Here is a 14,206-nt window from a genome sequence, read left to right on the forward strand (position 1 = left end):
ATGTAATGAGTTATGTTCAGTACCCTGCCTAATAATTTTTAATGTCTTAAGTTAAATGTAAGCTTATAGCACAGTTATAAATGCTACAAGGTTAGGTGTCTGATTATTTCCTTAATATTTTCTTTTTTAATAGATTTCCATATTTACAACTTGTATAAGTAAGATTACCTCTTCTTTAGAATTAACACATCCTTGATCTTTGGCTATTTTATGGCCTATGGGCCTTTCACTGGAGAAAGAATAGGCAAAAGAGAACATTGGTTCATTATTTTTCAGTCTGTTTCATCAACCTCAATGGACAATATGGCTTTCTGAGCTTTTTAGAGCCAGTAAGACAAGTTTTGAGCTTCCCTGGTGGCTCAAATGGTAAAGAATCCACCTGCAATGTGGGAGACCTGGGTTCGATCCCTGGCTCAGGAACATCCCCTGGAGGAGGGCATGGCAACCCACTCCAGTATTCTTGCCTGGAGAATCCCATGATCAGAAGAGCTTGGCGGACTACAACCCATGGGGTCACAAAGAGTCGGAGACGACTGAACGACTAAACACAGCTCAGCGCAAGACAAATTTTACAGTCAATTGTGATTACTTGACAGAAACTGGAGTGCTTTCAGAAGTAGAGAATATGCAGCCTTTAACGGTGATTAAGGAATAATCTATTTATGATTTATACTGAGGCAGAACAGACTTATTAGTAAAGTCATAGCTAGGTTTTATATTATATTTTCCTCACTGTCATCAATTGCTTATCAGTGAATGGTAAAACTTTTTAAAATTCCCATGATTGTGTAGAGTTTTTTTTTTTTTTTTTTTTTAATAGTAGAGAAAGCCCAGTAACTATTTTTCACACATGAACCCTTGTAATGATGGTGGCTATAGGTCTTCACAGTAGAACTATATAAGGACCTGTAGCTTGTGAATTTACTAATAAAAATCTCAGTTGAGGGAGGAGTGAACTGGTTGAGTTTAAATGATAAACATTTACTAGGTCAAGAATTGAAGTCTTTGCATAATTTGTGCCATGCCCTTTTATTTTAACTCTCATAGTCCATACAGCTGACCAATTTTGACTTTGGGTCTACTACCAAATGTCTTTCGTTAAATAAACAATCGAGCAAATGTCAATACTGGAAAACTAATAATCTTTAGTAATATTGCCTTAATTTAACAGCTCTACATTAATCATACTCCTCCACCACTGTCCAAGAGTAAGGAGAGAGAAATGGACAAGAAAGATTTGGACAAGTCAAGGGAAAGATCCAGAGAAAGAGAAAAAAAAGATGAAAAGGACAGGAAAGAGCGGAAAAGGGTTTGTAATTTTTTAAAAACTAGTTTGGAAAGTTCATTATCATGTACGGTAGTGTGTCTGTTGTCTTATTTAAAGTACTGGTTTGTTGCATGACAGTCTATTATTTGGTGTTTAACTGGTATTTTCACCCTAAAGTGTGTTTGAATCTTCTACAGTATAAGGATCTTCAGCCTAATAATCTCTACCAGCTCTTCTTGCCTATCATGTCATTTTACCAAGTATGTGAAACTACTGCAGATGTTCTCCAATGCTAGTTAGCTATGCTCTTCTTGTAGAAAAGTAGTACTTTAAAATAAAAACTCTAAAAAAAAAAAAAATAAAAATAAAAATAAAATAAAATAAAATAAAAACTCTCAATCAACGTAGTTCACAATTCTTGGTTCTAGGATCACTCAAACAATGACCGAGAAGTGCCACCGGACTTAACCAAGAGGCGGAAAGAGGAAAATGGAACAAGTAGGTAGACTTATTAATACTTTCCGAGTAGTCATCAAACTGAATTGAAAAAGGCTTTCATGATTCTCTTTTATCATTTTAGTGGGGGTTTCAAAACACAAAAGTGAAAGTCCATGTGAGTCTCCTTATCCAAATGAGAAAGACAAGGAAAAAAATAAGTCAAAATCTTCAGGCAAAGAAAAAGGCGGCGACTCATTTAAATCTGAAAAGATGGATAAAATCTCCTCTGGTGGCAAAAAGGTAAATTATGAGAACAAAAGGAACAATGAAACATTTTCTTAGAAAATCTCCCATTAGAAAATTTAACCAATATTGAGGTTTGTTTTTTTTTTTTTTTGGTAGTCAAATAGTTTTCTGTTAATTATTTGGGGGTGGGAAGAGGAGGTTTTGGAGGAGGGCAGGTTTTCTTGGAGAACTTGAGGCAGTTTAGTCCCAAATTGCTGGGAGGGTAGAATTAGATTACTTCTGAATTTCCTTTCTTCTCCATTCCACTCACACCTACTTCTTATCATTGAGTTTCAGTGTGTTTTCTTTTTTCTCTGACAACAATTATTATAGTTTCTCTTTAGTCATGAGATTAAAATATGGTCACATGTATTCTCCCTGATCATTACACTGTTATAAAGTCTTTCTCATTTTTCAACACACTTTTATAACATTTTCTCCTAGTAAACTTATGTTTACATCTTATATTTGATTTTAAAATTAAGTGTAGTGTGCATTCTCTTAGATACTAATGGAGAATACTCAGAATATATCCCATGCATCTGTCATAAAGTAAGCAAGTCATTACTAAGGTGTTTACAAAGCATCATTATATTTAATCAACATATATGCCATATATTCATAGTTCTTCAAAGCAGTTTTTGAAAATTATAAGGTGATGGTTTTTAAAGGGAGGCTGCTCCTTTTAAATAAGTATTTTAAACTGAGGTAAAATTTCATATAACATAAAATTAACCATTTTAAAGTGTATCATTCAGTGGCATTTAATATATTTACAGTGTTTTGCACTCATCGTCTGTCTAGTTCCAGAACATTTTCATCACCCCAAAGGGAAACCACATACTCATCAAGTCATTCCCCATTTCCCCCTCCTTTTAGCCTTTCACAACTCTGAATCTGCTTACTATCTCTATGAACTCTTTATGAGCTTATCAAAAACTCTGGCTGTTTCCTATAAGTGGAACTATATAATAATGTGGCCTTTTGTCTCTAACTTCTTCACTTAGTGTAATGTTCTTGAGATTATTCATGGTGGTGTATGTATCAGTACTTCATTTCCTTTCATGGCTAAATAACATTCCGTTGTTTGAATATATGATACTTGTTTATCCATTCATCACTTGATGGACTTTTGTCCTGTTTTCCACTTTTTGGCTGTTGTCAATTGTGCTGCTATGAACATTTATGTGCTACTATGAATTGTTTGTTTGAATGTCTTTTTTCAGTGATCTTGTGTATATACCCTGGAATGAAATATCTGGGTTATATGGTAATGCTATGTTTAGCTTTTTGAGGGCCCACCAAACCGTTTTCCATAGTGGCTGCACAGCTTACATTTCTCCCAGCGATATAGGAGAGTGCCAGTTTCCCTACATCCTTGCCAACACTTGTTATTTTCCGTTTCTGTTCTATTTGTTTTTACTGTAGCCATCCTAGTGGGTGTGAATTAGTATCTCACTATCATTTTGTTTTTGTGTTTTCTTAATGACTAATGATGTTGAGCACCTTTTCATGTACTTGTTGGTCATTTGTATATCTTTTGAAAAAATCTATTTAGATGCTTTGGCCATTTTAAAAATTGTATTGTTTGTCTTTTTGTTGCCCAGTTGTAAGAATTCTTTATGTAGTCTTGATATTAGACACTTATGAGATACGTATATACAAATATTTTGTCCTGTAGGTTGTCTTTTCACTTTCTTGATAGTGTTCTTTGATGTATACAAGTTTTTACTTTTGATGAAGTCCAGTTTTGTTTTGCTTGTGCGTTTGGTGTTATATTAAATAAGTCTGAAGAAAAATTTATGGCTGGTGGGTGATGAAAAGGGATTTTAAGCTGATTTTTATATTTGGTTTTCCCTTCCTCAACTAATTTACCATTCGTTATAGGAGTCCAGGCATGATAAAGAAAAGATAGAAAAGAAAGAGAAACGGGACAGTTCAGGAGGAAAGGAAGAGAAGAAACAATATCCTTTTCATCTTATAGATCTTTTTAATCAGTATAATGGAAAACTTTGATACTGATCTTATTTAGAATTGTACCCTTGTAATATGTGTCTAAATGCTTAAGGACTTTTTAAAATGGTCTACCTTTTAAATAGTCTCTCTAGTTAACCCTCTCAAATGTATAAAACATGGAAATGGGAGACTTGATTGTTTTTTTAAACTTCTTTGGTAACTGAGGTGGTTTTATGCCACCAAGGGATTTAAAGTCCCTCTGGCTCTGTCACCAAGAGGAAGAAAGGAAACAGAGTCCCTTGGGCTGGGGGCATGGGGAATAGCAGGCCAAGATGATGCTGCAGGTGAGCAGAGCTGGTAGAGTCTGAGAGTGCCAGGCTGGTAAGAGTCAGTTAGGCCTGTAGGCTGAGGGATTGGACTACAAGATGAGACACAATCCCCCCCCCCGCCCCCCCGAAAAGTTGTTTTCCCTTAATTTGTCATCTACTCATAAGTCCTCGGACAAGCACAGATAATGAAGACTTTCAATCAAGGTGAGTGTTCTCTCACCTCTTTTTCATTTAAAGATAGAAATATAAAATGAGATATGATAATGTTGAAGAAACTAGATCCATTTTTGCAAGACACAACTATAGTTTTTCACCTAAATATAATGCTCAGGTCTTTGGGTAAAGATGTGAAACAAGATTCATGGTTATTTTTAAGCTGTTTTCATTTTAAGCTTGCTGATTAGTCATGCCTTTTCTTTTTCTTTTTTAAAGCATCAAGATGTGTTTAAAAACATCTGGCTTTCTCTTCACCACTCATTCCCATCTTCTCTGGATAATTAATCACTTTTTTAAAGTACCTTATAGGTGGTGGTGGTATCTGCATTTTACAGGGGAAGAAACTGAGACTCTTTAGAGGTTAAGATGAAGGGGGTGACAGAGATATTACCTGACATGGCCAATACATAAACGTAGATCTTCTTGCCTGCTAGTGTTCTCTCATCTTTTTGCCTTTCATGCCGGCATGTTGTTCAGAGATTTTTTTGTCTTCAAGTTTCTTGCTTCTCTATCACTGCCCATGTTTTTCAAAGCCAAAAATATGGTCTGTGCTTTTAGTTTTGGAATTTAAAATAGGCAACTTTGTTTTCAAAGTAGTTATACCTTATATGAATTTTAAAAAATGTTTTATCCATCTAAGTGGACAGAGTGTTCAGAACACTTAATATGATCTTTTTTGAGCACTCAGATCATCATTTGAAAAGTTATTGTTTGCTGATGCCTTAGGATTATTGAGGTATGTAGCATGATTTGCCCTCTACAGCTAATGGTTTGAGATGGCAGTATTGAAGTTTTTGAATCTTTTATAGCCAATTTTCTTGTTTCTGTATTAGCTGTCACTTCTTAATGACATCAAGTGTACTTACATTCTCTACCTTCCTCCTAATATTATTTGCTGCTTCTAATCTTTTATGAAACTGGATAGATAACCAAGGCTGTTTACAGTTTGAGTGAGAAATGTCTGAGAGCCTGTTCCATATAAAGCAGTGAACTTTAGAGTATGGATTTTGTCCTCTGTTTATTTTGGCTACAAAGCAGGGATTTGAGGTTGCCAGGTAGGTAACTTCCTGACAGATTATGTGCTTTTTCTGTTTTGTTAGTTTGTGCTTGTTTTCTAAGTAGTAGCATAGAAGGGAAGATGAGAGTTGTGAGAGAGCTTTTAAGAATTTAGTAGATTTTTTTAAATTAGGAAGATTATAAAAGAAATATTACCTATTCTTAAATTCTAGCTATCCCTTTACCTAACAACTAGCTGTCTTCCCTGATGAACGATAAACTCTTAATCTTTTTTTTATTCTTCACCATAACCTTCCTTTTAGTTGGCATTTTGCTTTTTGCTTTTAACTTCTTGCTGTCACCTGGTCCCCTTACTTAAAAAAAAAAAAAAGCTCTACCTCTTGTATCTTCACTAGGAATGGGCCAGTCACTGTCATTGACAGCTGTCACTGTGGTTTTATACATCTCTCTTCTTGCATAGACTCTTTGTGAAGCACTGGTAGACTTTTCCTTTTTTTTTAAGCTATTCTGGCTATCTTCTGTTGGATACCTTCTAGGGTTGGTCAAGTCCTTATGCTGTTCCTTTTCATTTAGAGTTCTCATCATTTCTGATTGGCATCATTTACCTTTCAGTATCAGTATCAGTTCAGTCACTCAGTCGTGTCCGACTCCTTGTGACCCCATGAATTGCAGCACGCCAGGCCTCCCTGTCCATCACGAGCTCCCGGAGTCTGCTCACACTTATGTCCATCGAGTAGGTGATGCCATTCAGCCATCTCATCCTCTGTCGTCCCCTTTTCCTCCTGCCCCGAATCCTTCCCAGCATCAGGGTCTTTTCCAATGAGTCAACTCTTCGCATGAGGTGGCCAAAGTACTGGAGTTTCAGTTTTAGCATCAGTCCTTCCAATGAACACCCAGGACTGATCTCTTACCTTTAGGCCACTTCAAATCTGCTGCTCCTTGCTCCCTTTTTAATTTATATTATACAGAAAGGAGAACTGCTACATATGTCACATTTCCATGATTCAGAGATGTCGTTAATTGTAAGATTCATTGTTGCTTTCTAGAACTGTTTTTTGTTTATTTTTTTTGAGAAAAGTACATAGAGAAATGACATTGATTTGTAAGTATCACCCTGATTTCAGAAACATTAAAATGATCATGTTAGAGTTAAGAAAATACAATATATGAATGTGACCCAGATTAAATTCCTTCCAAAGTCTTCTTTTCCTGTTTCATAATTTTTAGTTGCAAAATCCTTTTTGCCTGTTCTCTGTATTTCCTGTTACTTGTTTTTGCTAACGTCTTTGTCCAAATTCATCTTACCTCTCTTTCATTTGGTCTCTGGAACACAACTAACTTCTTTGCTTTTAACCTTTTCCCCTAGTTTAATCTTTAAAAATTCCTGTCTATGAAAAATTTCCACTTAGAACCATTCTTTAGAGTCTCAGTTTTAAATTGATATATATGGTCTTCAATTCATTAATATTGAGTTCAGCTATCTTTTGAGAGTCCTTTAGTGAGCCAGACATTGCTAAATTGAGACTTGCTTCTACGTTTTGAGAAACTCAATCTACTTGCACTTCGATCCTGGATTCTTGATTTCAAAGAATATTAACAATTAACTCTCTGCTACCCATCTGTATTTGTAGTATACTACATTCCTATTCTAATACTCCACTCCAGCGAGGCCTAATATATTTTCAGGTCTGTCTGTCATCTCTGTCTCTTATGTGTAACCTAACTCTTAACATTTAAACCCAAGGTTGCAAATTTTCAGCCCTTAGGCAGAATGTGGATTATTAGACATACCTTCTTGGCCTTGGAGATGGCAATGGCACCCCACTCCAGTACTCTTGCCTGGGTGGAAAATCCCATGGATGGAGGAGCCTGGTAGGCTGCAGTCCATGTAGTCACGAAGAGTGGGACACGACTGAGCGACTTCACTCTCACTTTTCACTTTCATGCATTGGAGAAGGAAATGGCAACCCACTCCAGTGTTCTTGCCTGGAGAATCCCAGGGACGGGGGAGCCTGGTGGGCTGCCGTCTATGGGGTCGCACAGAGTCGGACATGACTGAAGCGACTTAGCAGCAGCAGCAGCTTCTTGGCCTTGCATAGTTATTTAACATTTTCAGAATAGTTACACAAAATCCAAATGTTACTTTCTATTGAAGAACCGGCACACCTGGCAACATTGTGTTCTCATTTCTGCATGGCAGCAATCAGCTGGACCTGCCTAGGTGCTTGTCCCCCTTAAATAGAATGGGTCTTTTTTTGTAGTTTGCCTCAATCAGGCCCCAGGCACTTGCATTTGTTTCCACTTTATAGTAGCCCCTATAAACAACTGATTTTGTAATCCCCATTCTGAGTCTTCTTCAGTCCATACTTAGAAACTGACCTCCTAAGTGCTCAAAGATTGCTTATTTTAGGAATATGTAGAGTAGGGAGTGTTCAGTTAACTTTCTCAGTAGTTTCCCGCTGCTTACAAGCGTATATCAGCTTGCCTAGAATCCTAGTCACTGATTCCTATGTATATATGAGTGTGTTGCATATCCCTTTCCTTAGATGTTGATCTTGTTGAAGGCAGTTCCTTCTAATCAGACAACCAAGTATTTTTCTTTATTACCTACTATGTTTCAAGGGGTGTTGGTTTAGTTGCTAAGTTGTGTCTGACTCTTTGCGACCCCATGGACTATAGCCCGCCAGGCTCCTCTGTCCATGAGATTTTCCAGGCAAAAATACTGGAGAGGGTTGCCATTTCCTTCTCCAAGAGATCCTCCTGACCCAGAGATGGAACCCTCATCTCCTGCTTGGCAGGTGGATTCTTTGCCACTGAGCCACCTGTTTCAGATACTCTTAACTTTACATGAAGAATTATGTACTCAGAGTGTTAACTGTATCTTTTTGGAATTGAGGAGAAACATCATTGACTTTTTTTCCCCCTCAATAGAAGGTTCAGTTTATTCATAACATTTGATAGTATACTGTTTAAGAAGTTGCTTTATGTGCTGCAACATATTTTTTGAGGGCATGTTTATTATGCTTTCATCTGGGTCTGTGTGTAGCAACCACTAAAGGTATACAAAAGTTTTGTTAGGAGATTGAAATGATAGCCCCAAACTATTTTTCTCTTCATTTTTATCCTTTAAAGTATCACTGAATTCTGTGCACTGATATTCATAGGCACTAAACAGTTGGAGAGAACAGGAGGGATTTTCCATTTCCTTTCTTCCACTTAAGGCAGACAAAAGATTCCCTCAGGTGCTACGCTCTTCTTTCTCTGTACACAGGCATGAGCACTTCCCAAAGACTCCAGTGCCGCATTTACCCCTGAGTGGCTACTCCCATACACACACTTATCGTGAGAGGTACCCCAGGACGTGCTGAGATTCAGTTCAACAGAATCCTAGTTTTACCTGTTCATTTTATCCAGTTGGAATACCTCAGGAAGTGTGTTTGCGATGATAAAAATTGCTAGGGAGCAGTTTAAGGGTAAGTGAAGGAGTAAAGTGGGCTTAGGATGGCTGTCCTTTTGTCTTTCTCCTATAGCTTCTTTCTTCCTTGTAAATGTTCATTGGACTTTTTAACTGTCAATTTTATCCACGTGTGCCTTTCTACTTGGCTTGTGGGTGCCTCTCTCTGTGTGTGTGTGTGTGTGTGTGTGTGTGTGTGTGTGTGTATGTGTATGTACAGGTACTAGGATTAACCAGGAATAAGCTTTTAATTTGCTGGGCTTGTATTATGTAGTTTCTCCTCATAACTTTTGTTGCCATCCAGAGGGCTCTTTTATGAAGAACTACTGAAACATTTCTTAGGACTTTTTGGTGAATTTAATCATAAAATTAGTGTGTGTATGTGTTTATAAAGGGGTAGCTCTGATAACAAGGCTGATATTCTGTTTGTCTTTGTTCTCTACTTTGATCAACAGTTTAGCTGCTCTTTCACCCAGACCTATGTTTCAGACTTCCTTCTTGCTGCCACAGCTCTCTATAAAGTAACTGCATTGAAAATCAGCTACCTCAGCTCTGAAAGGGTACTCTCTGAAGGCATTTCATACATAGTTTTCTGATACCCAGACAAAGGAGAAGGGTGTGGTGGAACATAGGGAAATGACAACCTTACTAAAACAGCAAGGCCTATTTCTGGCAAAAGCAAAGAAGAAAAAACCTCAGGATGTCCAAATAATTCCCAATGGAAAATGATGTTTACAAATGTAATCTTGTCTTAGCACAGTGAAAGGCCACCTTTTTTGGAAATGTGTCCTGCAAAGATGGTATTACCAATGCAGTTTATAGTACTGGGAGAGGAAAGCTGTCTAGGGTCAAGGACAGCCAACTCTGAACTGAGCCTAAAGTAGAAACTCTTTGAGAAATATCAGCAGTCCTCGATGTGAAAAGATCTGTGGGATTTCTTGCATTTAGAACCTGTGCTTTCTTATTACAGTGGTTAAAGCTGTACACATTTCTTAAAAATAGTTGAAAAAAAATAACCTTATAGACTTGTTAATGAGAAGAAAATATTACTCTGCTGGAAGATAGAGTCCTAAAGTCTGAGTTTAGCAGTGTTTCATCACTGTGTGACTTTCTTCTTGATGACATTTCTTTCTCAAGTTCCCTGAACTTGGGGTGGTTTTCAAGTTTGTAATTCCAAGACTTCAGCATTATTTTGTAAATACATTCTGGACACTGCTTAGAGACTGACATCCAGTATCTTCTTTCCACTTGCTCTTGTGCTTGCTGATTTGTCATTCCAGGGTGTGGACAGACCCCTAAGCTGAAGGTCTCCCAGAGGAGGATGCCAAAGCTCCATGCGTCACTCTCAGAACGATATCTCCCATAATTGAGAGCTTCTGGTGCTGTCCATTTAATGGGAATCTGCTTTAAATCAGAAGATGAATACACACCACCATCCTCTTGACGAGACATTCCAAAGTCACTGGTTTTCAGAACATTATTTTCACCTCCAGGCAGTTTCTTGCAGCAAGGTCCCTGTGTATACAATTTTTACCTGAGATTTGCCATCCAGAAGCAGCATCTAATAAAAATGTCACTGTTTAGGTCATCCTTCTTTCTCAGAAAGGAGAGGAAATCACGTCCTGGAACAAGTCCCTTAATTTTGTAGATAGGCTGTATTTGTGTGCTAACTTTTATGAATTTTACAATATTGGTATGATTATATTGCTTGAGGATTTTGGCTCTTGTAAAAATTTTAATTTCAGTTCCTGGGAAAGATCATCTTCACATGTTCTAACAGTGATACCAATTTTATGTTTTAATGTACCCCTAAATGTGTCATCAAAATTTCCCTTGCCCAGTAATTATGACAGCTTCATGATTGAGATGGAGAAGGCAGTGGCAACCCACTCCAGTACTCTTGTCTGGAAAATCCCATGGGCACAGGAGCCTGGTAGGCTGCAGTCCATGAGGTCGCTAAGAGTCGGACACGACTGAGTGACTTCACTTTCACTTTTCACTTTCATGCATTGGAGAAGAAAATGGCCACCCACTCCAGTGTTCTTGCCTGGAGAATCCCAGGGGCGGTGGAGCCTGGTGGGCTGCCGTCTCTGGGGTCGCACAGAGTCGGACACGACTAAAGCGACTTAGCAGCAGCAGCAGCATGATTGAGAACCCATGTCTTATACTGATACCATTTATTATACAATACTCTTTATTGTAACATGAACTTTTTTGGCAGTTAAAAAAGTGAGTTAAATTCACATAAAATAAAATTTGCCAACGTGGTTTTTAATGTATCACTATGTTGTAACTATCACCATTAATTCCAGAACATCTGCATCTTCCCCAAAAGAGACCCCATACCTGTTAGAGTCACTCCCAGTTCTCTCTTTCCCCTCCCCCTGGAAGTAACTAAAGTATTTTCTTTTTGGATTTGCCTATTTTGGACATTTGATAAAATGAAATCATTCTATATGTGGCCTTTTGTGTCTAGCTTCTTCTACTTAGCATCATGTTTTCAAGATTCATCCATGTTGTAGCATGTATAAGAGCTTCTTTTCTTTTTATAAGTGAATATTATTCCATTGTATGAATGTGTACCACATTTTGTTTATCCATTCATCAGTGATGAACAGGAACAATGATTTTTAAGTATTAAAATTAATTGTAAGTTCAACATATGTGTATCTATAATTATAATTGGTAATGTCAAGATTATACATGATGTGAACAGAATGCTGTATAGAAATGATATGTAAATTATTGTCAGCATTTCATGCAAGTGTGATTATTTTCTAAGACCCTTCTAGCTCTGATTTTATGAAATGTGTGAATGTAGTATTTCATCAGTAAAATTTAATGCCTTAAGCATTAATTTAAAATTTGAATGAGAACAATGTTAGGCAGATAACTTATTTGCCACATGTTGTAATAATCATGTTTTGATTTATTTCAAATATGCAGTATTTGAAAAATGTCAATACATAAAGGAAACGAGTATAATTAAGTCAATATATTTTTAAAGCAATTTTTATAATTTAGCAGACATTGCATCTTAATATAAGTAACTATTAAAATCATGTCCTTATGAAAAAATGTGATGTCATTTTTCTTTTTATTGATCATGTAAAATTGGTTCCTTTTCATTGCTATGTGTTGTTTACTTTTGACAAGCTATTGCTTGTCCCAGTGGAATGTTTTACTTGTTTCTATTTCATTTTTTCCTTCCTCCCTTCCCCCATTCCCCTCTTTCCTCTCTCTCAGATAAAATACAAGTTATCATAGTATGCCAAGTAGGCAATAAGAAATACACAAATATTTTATCCTTATCTAGGAACTTAATTCAAGCATTGGTTATTCACAGAACTCATTGATTTTCTTTCTTAAATCTTCCTTCTCTTTTTTCTTCCTTCTTCCTTCTCTCCTCCCTTCTCCTTTGGTCTGTCCTTCCTCTGCCTTCCATCTGTCACTTCTCTCACCCTGCTTCCTTTCTTATCTATCAATATAATCACTTTGTTTCTTTCAGGTGAGATTGGAATGAATTGTTCAGCTGTGACCAGAAATTTATTTTCCTGAGTAGATTGCCAAGAATTATGAATGAAGAGGGCCCATTTGCATCTCCTTAAATTATTCAGTTATCTGCTTTATTGCTCCATGCTGAAAACTTAAAATTGTTGAGTTGTGCATTACTGTATTTAACTTGTTGCTTAGTTTCTACATGTTTATTTTCAGTAAATGGCTGAAAGTGTTAACTGTTTCATATTTTTAGCACAATGTGCTGCATACAGTTTCCAACAAGCAAATAAGGTTACATATGTACAGAATTTCACTTTAGAGTAACTAAATATTGCCTGGGTTTATTTTTTTTTTTTTCAATATGAGATGCTTCCTTTTTATTGTTTGAAATGGAAAATAAACAATTATTGAACCATTTTGAATTTACCTCATTTAAAAACTCAATTTTAACTTATTATTTGGCCTGTTTTATATTTAGTCAGTAAAAAAACAAAGTGGGAGCAGTGTCTTATGCAATGCCTAGGAATCATTTTATATAGTTCGTGTACGACATTAAAACATGTTTGAAAAAAAAATGGTACCAGCACTCACTTGTCCCTTGCCATTTTTTCTTGTAATTATGTTAGAAAAACCAAGGGGTTGGGGTGAATAAAAATGTGTTTTAATTCTACAGTTAGAGAAGCTTTGTATTGCTGAACTTTCATCTGGAAAAGTTTCACAGTGACATTTTTAAAAGGAAATTTTTTTATCTATCTAATTCTACCCATGTAACCTTTTTTTCTAAATAAACAATAGTTTTTTCAAATGATTGTATATCATTGTGTATATTGTTGCTTATTCAAAATAACTTAGCTAAGATTCCTAGCCCTTTTCTTCTTCTTTGTGTCTTAGTCCATGGACCACAATGTTTCCAAATGACAGACATCTTATCCAATAATATGAGAAAATCCTATTTTCTTTCCTCTGCACCTGGGGTAGAAAGTGGGCTGAAGTCATGCCCAGACTTATTCATTTACTCTTCAGTTTCTTGAACCCCAATGATACCTATACAAATAAATTTTTTTGTAGAGAATGACAGTAAAGGGTTTGATTTTTAAAAGGATTGAGACATGCTGAGTATATTTTAGAATTGGCAAAGGAATATAAATCTCAATGCCCCCTTTCAGGTAATTATAATTCGCAAATTGATGAGCACAGTGATTATTGTAGAGTGATCCACTCAGTGGCTGTTGAGCACCTATGATGTGCCCGGCATTTAAAAAAAAACAAAAACGATACATTGTTCGAATGATTATGCCAGTGAGAAAATAACTATGGTTCACCTCAAAATCATTTGTTTGAAACATACCAGGGAAAAGCTTTCCAGTAGGTATGTTGCATTGGTATTTTAAAGATTTCATGATTGTGAAAATTTGCCAGAACTTAGCATCAGAATCTCTTCGCTGTGTTCTCCAATTTACTGGACATAGGTAACCTTTGCTTTTTTGCTTTTGGCCTTGCTAGAAATGCATTGAGGATGAAAAGTACTAACTTTGAACTTAATTGTGCAGAAATTTATGTTTCAAGAAGAAAATCTGTATTTGATAGCTATTTTAAGGCACCTCTGTTCTACAGGCAAAGAAGTATTAAGACCTAACTCCTATATCTACAGTGCTTCCAATTCTAGCTTGAGAGATAAAGGCCAATTGAGTGCTGTTGGGGGTCAGCAACCTTTCTGTAAGGAACTAGAGACTTTGTGGGTTTATA

The 14,206-nt window shown here is 36.5% G+C and overlaps 1 protein-coding gene and 1 pseudogene across 11 annotated transcripts in view; one reads left to right on the forward strand and one right to left on the reverse strand.

Annotated features, from left to right (window-relative positions):
- The window catches only part of THOC2 (THO complex 2), a 118,705-nt gene extending 105,432 nt beyond the window's left edge, over nucleotides 1-13,273 (forward strand). For 7 of the 11 annotated variants that reach the window (XM_027535062.1, XM_027535067.1, XM_027535064.1 and 4 more), the window contains exons 34-39: nucleotides 1,172-1,309; nucleotides 1,696-1,765; nucleotides 1,848-2,005; nucleotides 3,878-3,954; nucleotides 4,434-4,479; nucleotides 10,243-13,265. In XM_027535062.1, the coding sequence (XP_027390863.1) occupies nucleotides 1,172-1,309; nucleotides 1,696-1,765; nucleotides 1,848-2,005; nucleotides 3,878-3,954; nucleotides 4,434-4,461 (471 nt within the window). In that variant the 3' untranslated portion in view covers nucleotides 4,462-4,479; nucleotides 10,243-13,265. Of the gene's footprint in view, nucleotides 1-1,171; nucleotides 1,310-1,695; nucleotides 1,766-1,847; nucleotides 2,006-3,877; nucleotides 4,376-4,433; nucleotides 4,480-10,242 lie in introns of those variants that run through there. The other 4 variants (XM_027535063.1, XM_027535073.1, XM_027535072.1 and 1 more) reach the window with 4 other exon arrangements.
- Nucleotides 9,863-10,806, reverse strand: LOC113888202 (annotated as a pseudogene).
- Nucleotides 13,274-14,206: the final 933 nt, after the last annotated feature.

This window comes from Bos indicus x Bos taurus, chromosome X (genome assembly GCF_003369695.1).
Source record: "Bos indicus x Bos taurus breed Angus x Brahman F1 hybrid chromosome X, Bos_hybrid_MaternalHap_v2.0, whole genome shotgun sequence".
NCBI lineage: Eukaryota > Metazoa > Chordata > Mammalia > Artiodactyla > Bovidae > Bos > Bos indicus x Bos taurus.